This window comes from Lolium perenne, chromosome 1 (genome assembly GCF_019359855.2).
Source record: "Lolium perenne isolate Kyuss_39 chromosome 1, Kyuss_2.0, whole genome shotgun sequence".
Taxonomy (NCBI): domain Eukaryota; kingdom Viridiplantae; phylum Streptophyta; class Magnoliopsida; order Poales; family Poaceae; genus Lolium; species Lolium perenne.
The window spans coordinates 176,660,540-176,663,991 of record NC_067244.2 but is presented as its reverse complement, the minus strand read 5'-3'; the positions used below and the strand labels follow the sequence as shown (position 1 = coordinate 176,663,991).

General features: G+C 50.2%; 1 protein-coding gene across 1 annotated transcript; it reads left to right on the top strand.

Moving 5' to 3' along the window:
* The first annotated feature begins 283 nt into the window (after window positions 1–283).
* LOC127313851 (uncharacterized) lies at window positions 284–2,848 on the top strand. The gene is made up of 2 exons (XM_051344324.2): window positions 284–1,686; window positions 2,678–2,848. The coding sequence occupies exon 1, from the start codon at window positions 377–379 to the stop codon at window positions 1,535–1,537; it is 1,161 nt and encodes a 386-aa protein (XP_051200284.1). The 5' UTR covers window positions 284–376; the 3' UTR covers window positions 1,538–1,686; window positions 2,678–2,848.
* The last annotated feature ends 604 nt before the right edge of the window (window positions 2,849–3,452 follow it).

Here is a 3,452-nt window from a genome sequence, read left to right as displayed (position 1 = left end):
CAGAATCTCGAATTATGAAGTCAACTAAGCTCCTTCGGTCATGGGCGTGCTCTGTTTCTTCTTGGGAGGTCTGATAGTGTCGCCGTCGCGTCCTCTCAGCAGGATTTTCTTCGCCACTTCGCTGGCCTCAAGATCTCTTCCTAGTTCCTAGTTAGCGCTGCCTGTTATCCTCCAATGCTGTAATGTTGAGCTGGTAATCCCAGCAGATCCTTGTAAGCGTCGATGCACTGGTTTTCATCTTGGGCTGTTCTCTTTGAAAAAAAACAGACTTCACAAATGCTGCTCCCAGCCCTTGAACCCTAAACAGCGTCAGTCCTCGTCCCAGTTGGACTCCCGTCGCCCCGTCCTGCTTGCTGTCCCACTGCGAGTTTCCCCAATGCTGTCCGCGGCCCGCCGCCGCTTCTTCCCTCTCCCTGTCCGCTACCTCGCTGCGGCCTTCTCCACCGCCACCGCTTCCGCCGCTGCCGACCCCACGGTACTCTACCTGGAATCGACCTGCGCCCTCTCCCCCGCCGCCGCCGCCCGCGCCGCGGACTCCATCCGCCTCGTCTCCCCGGATTCCACCGCGCAGGCCGACGCCGTCCTCGATCTCCTCCGCCGGTACGGTTTCTCCGACGCTGACATCTCCGCCACCGTCCGCAAGTTCCCCATCATCCTCATCTCCAACCCCACCAAGACACTCCAGCCCAAGCTCGACTTTTTCGCCTCCGTCGGCATCAGCGCGCCGCTCCTCCCCAAGCTCGTCTCCCTCAGCCCCGTCGTCCTCCACCGCAGTATCCAGGACCACCTGGCCCCGCTCTTTGAGTCTCTCCGCGAAATCCTCGGCTCCAATGCCCGCGTCGTGGCCGCGCTGCGCAAGATGCCGTTCGTTGTCCGCTGCAGCCCCAAGAATACTCTCAACCTCGTGCTTTCCGCGCTACGGGACGTCCACGGAGTGCCCCCGGGGGACGTTTCCAGGCTCATCGCCCTCCATCCAGGCGTCATCTTGCAGCGCCCCGACCGCTTGGCAGAGATCGTCCAGGCCGTCAAGAACTTTGGCATGGAACCCGGTCACCCCAATTTCGTCCACATGTTTGTCATCCTTTCCAAGATGAAGACCCCCACACTGGAGACCAAGATTGCAGTCTACCAGAGCCTCGGTTTCGACAAGGACATTGTTACATTAATGATGCGGCGGTACCCGCCCGCCATGGCGATTTCGGGGGAGAAGATAAAGGAAAGCATCGGATACTTGGTCGGGAAGGCGGGGTTGAGCCTGGAAGATATCGCGAGGTATCCCAAGATACTAGTGCGGAGCCTCGAGAGCCATTCCAGGAGGTGTGCGGTGCTCGCCCTGCTGAGGAAGGAAGGGAAGCCACAGGGGAATCATCAGGTTCCTGTGGTGCTCGGGGCCACCATGGTACGCTTCTTGAAGGTGTATGTGCAACCGCATGAGATCGAGATCCCTGATGTCGTCAGGGCCTTCAACGGCGACATCCCTTTCGAGGGCTTCGGTGTGTTGCAGCAGCCACAGCAACTGGGGAAGACGAGCCTGTGATGTCATCGGCCAACATTAGTCTTGGTAGTTTGGCCTAGGTAGTTTTCTGAAGATTGTGTTGCTTGGCTAATGTTTGTTCTTGGTAGGATTTTCTTGGGAAGATTGTGTTGCTCATGCAACGAGACTACCAAGAAGTATGGTTATGCAAGGTCAGACTTTGAGCTACTGCATTGATTGTTATAAATTACTGCCAATCAAGAATTTTATGAATCTATTTCTTGTTATGGTAGTGTAAAACCATATCGAAGTGAACTGGAAGCCAACTTGTCACATATAGAACAATGATCATATGAAATTCAAATCTCACTATCAGAATGTGCAACATGGATTGAAGAAACAGAGATTTGAATGCAGTTAGGCTATAGTGTCCTACTCTCTTTTTTTTGCCATGTTTTGCAGACTCATGTAATTTTCTTTCTGAGTTTGATCTCCTGTAGCCAATCTGGAACAGATGGACGAAATCAAAGTAATCCCACCTTCTCAGACTAGCAAGGGCAACCCATTTGAAAAAAAAGCGATAAATCTGTGTATCTCTCTCCATTCTACTGTATGCTGGAGCTGGTATCTAACAAATGCATTACCGAGTACATTAAAATTAATCTGTGTATGGCCATGTTATTGAGGAAATAAAAGAAAGTGGTGCAACATTTTTTATAACCTGGTATCTGACAAATGCTTAGAATGCTCAGCAGCACACGCCTGCCCTATACTGGAATAGTTGGTGGATTAATCCTTTGAATGCTAGTTATGTCATCTCTTCCTAAGTGAACTTTCAGACATTGGCAGGTTGCCCTCCCCAGCCGCCACACCTGAAATCAAAGTTAACCCAACCCCGGTGTGTTTCATAAGAATAGAATATACAAACCTGATACGAGGATTGACAGTAAATTCGTGTTCTATGCTCAAAGTCATGTTACTGAGGTGGAGAAACCTACTGGATCTTGTCACCAGGGCGACTGCTATTGCACAATGTTGAAGCTTGTTCTGTAACTCTAGAAATGGCCGGAGGCTGGTTGCCGCAGCTCTGTGATTGTGGATGTGGACGCATGTAAATAACATGATATTGGCTTCGGGAACTGGATAAATATGTGAGTTCAACCTATTCGATTCATCTCACAATCTATTCCTGACATTTTCTAGGGAGAAGAGAGCTGAGGTCCAATTAGCCTGGATACGAAGACAACAAACTGGTGAAGCTAGATTGTCCAAGAAGCCGAAGCCTTTTGTTGTACAATCTCATATTTCTGTGTAGTTTGTAGTTTGTGTATTGCTGATATTTCACGTGTTCCACAATCTAACACCTTTTTTTTTACCCTCTGGTGCGTCCTGCATCAGAACTGGTTGGAACCGCCCCTGGGCGAGAAGGGAAGTTTGCCAGCTAGCCCAGGATGCCGAGGCCGGATAAACCCTTCTCTTCTCTGCACCTACATCTAATTAATCATGACTGAAACCTCGTAAACATTCTGCTAGCCTGCTAGTGGTCAGGACTCAGGAGCAGACATTGTCACTTGTCAGGTAACAGAACACACTTTGAATTTCTCACGACACACTTGTATACCTGGGGACGCAGTCATCTTATGGATAGTTCAGGGACCGATCTGAACCATCCTTGCCTCTTAGAGATGGACTGAGACAGATTTTGATGCAAATAACTGAATGTTTGTCCGACTGAAGCAAAGGAGATGAAGCGAGGTTCAGTCAAAACGGGCGGGGAAAATAAGGTGGATGGAAACCTTGGGATTGCTAGGCAACGGACAGGTCGCGTTGGATACATCTTGTAGATTAGAAAAGGCATGGTAGCTTGCACGAAAGGATAGGACAGACAATTAGGTGCAAATGTGCAATGCAACCAAGCCGACAAGCAAAATGAGGAAGGCTAGGGGCCCTTAGCTGATCAACCCTTCTGAATCTTAGG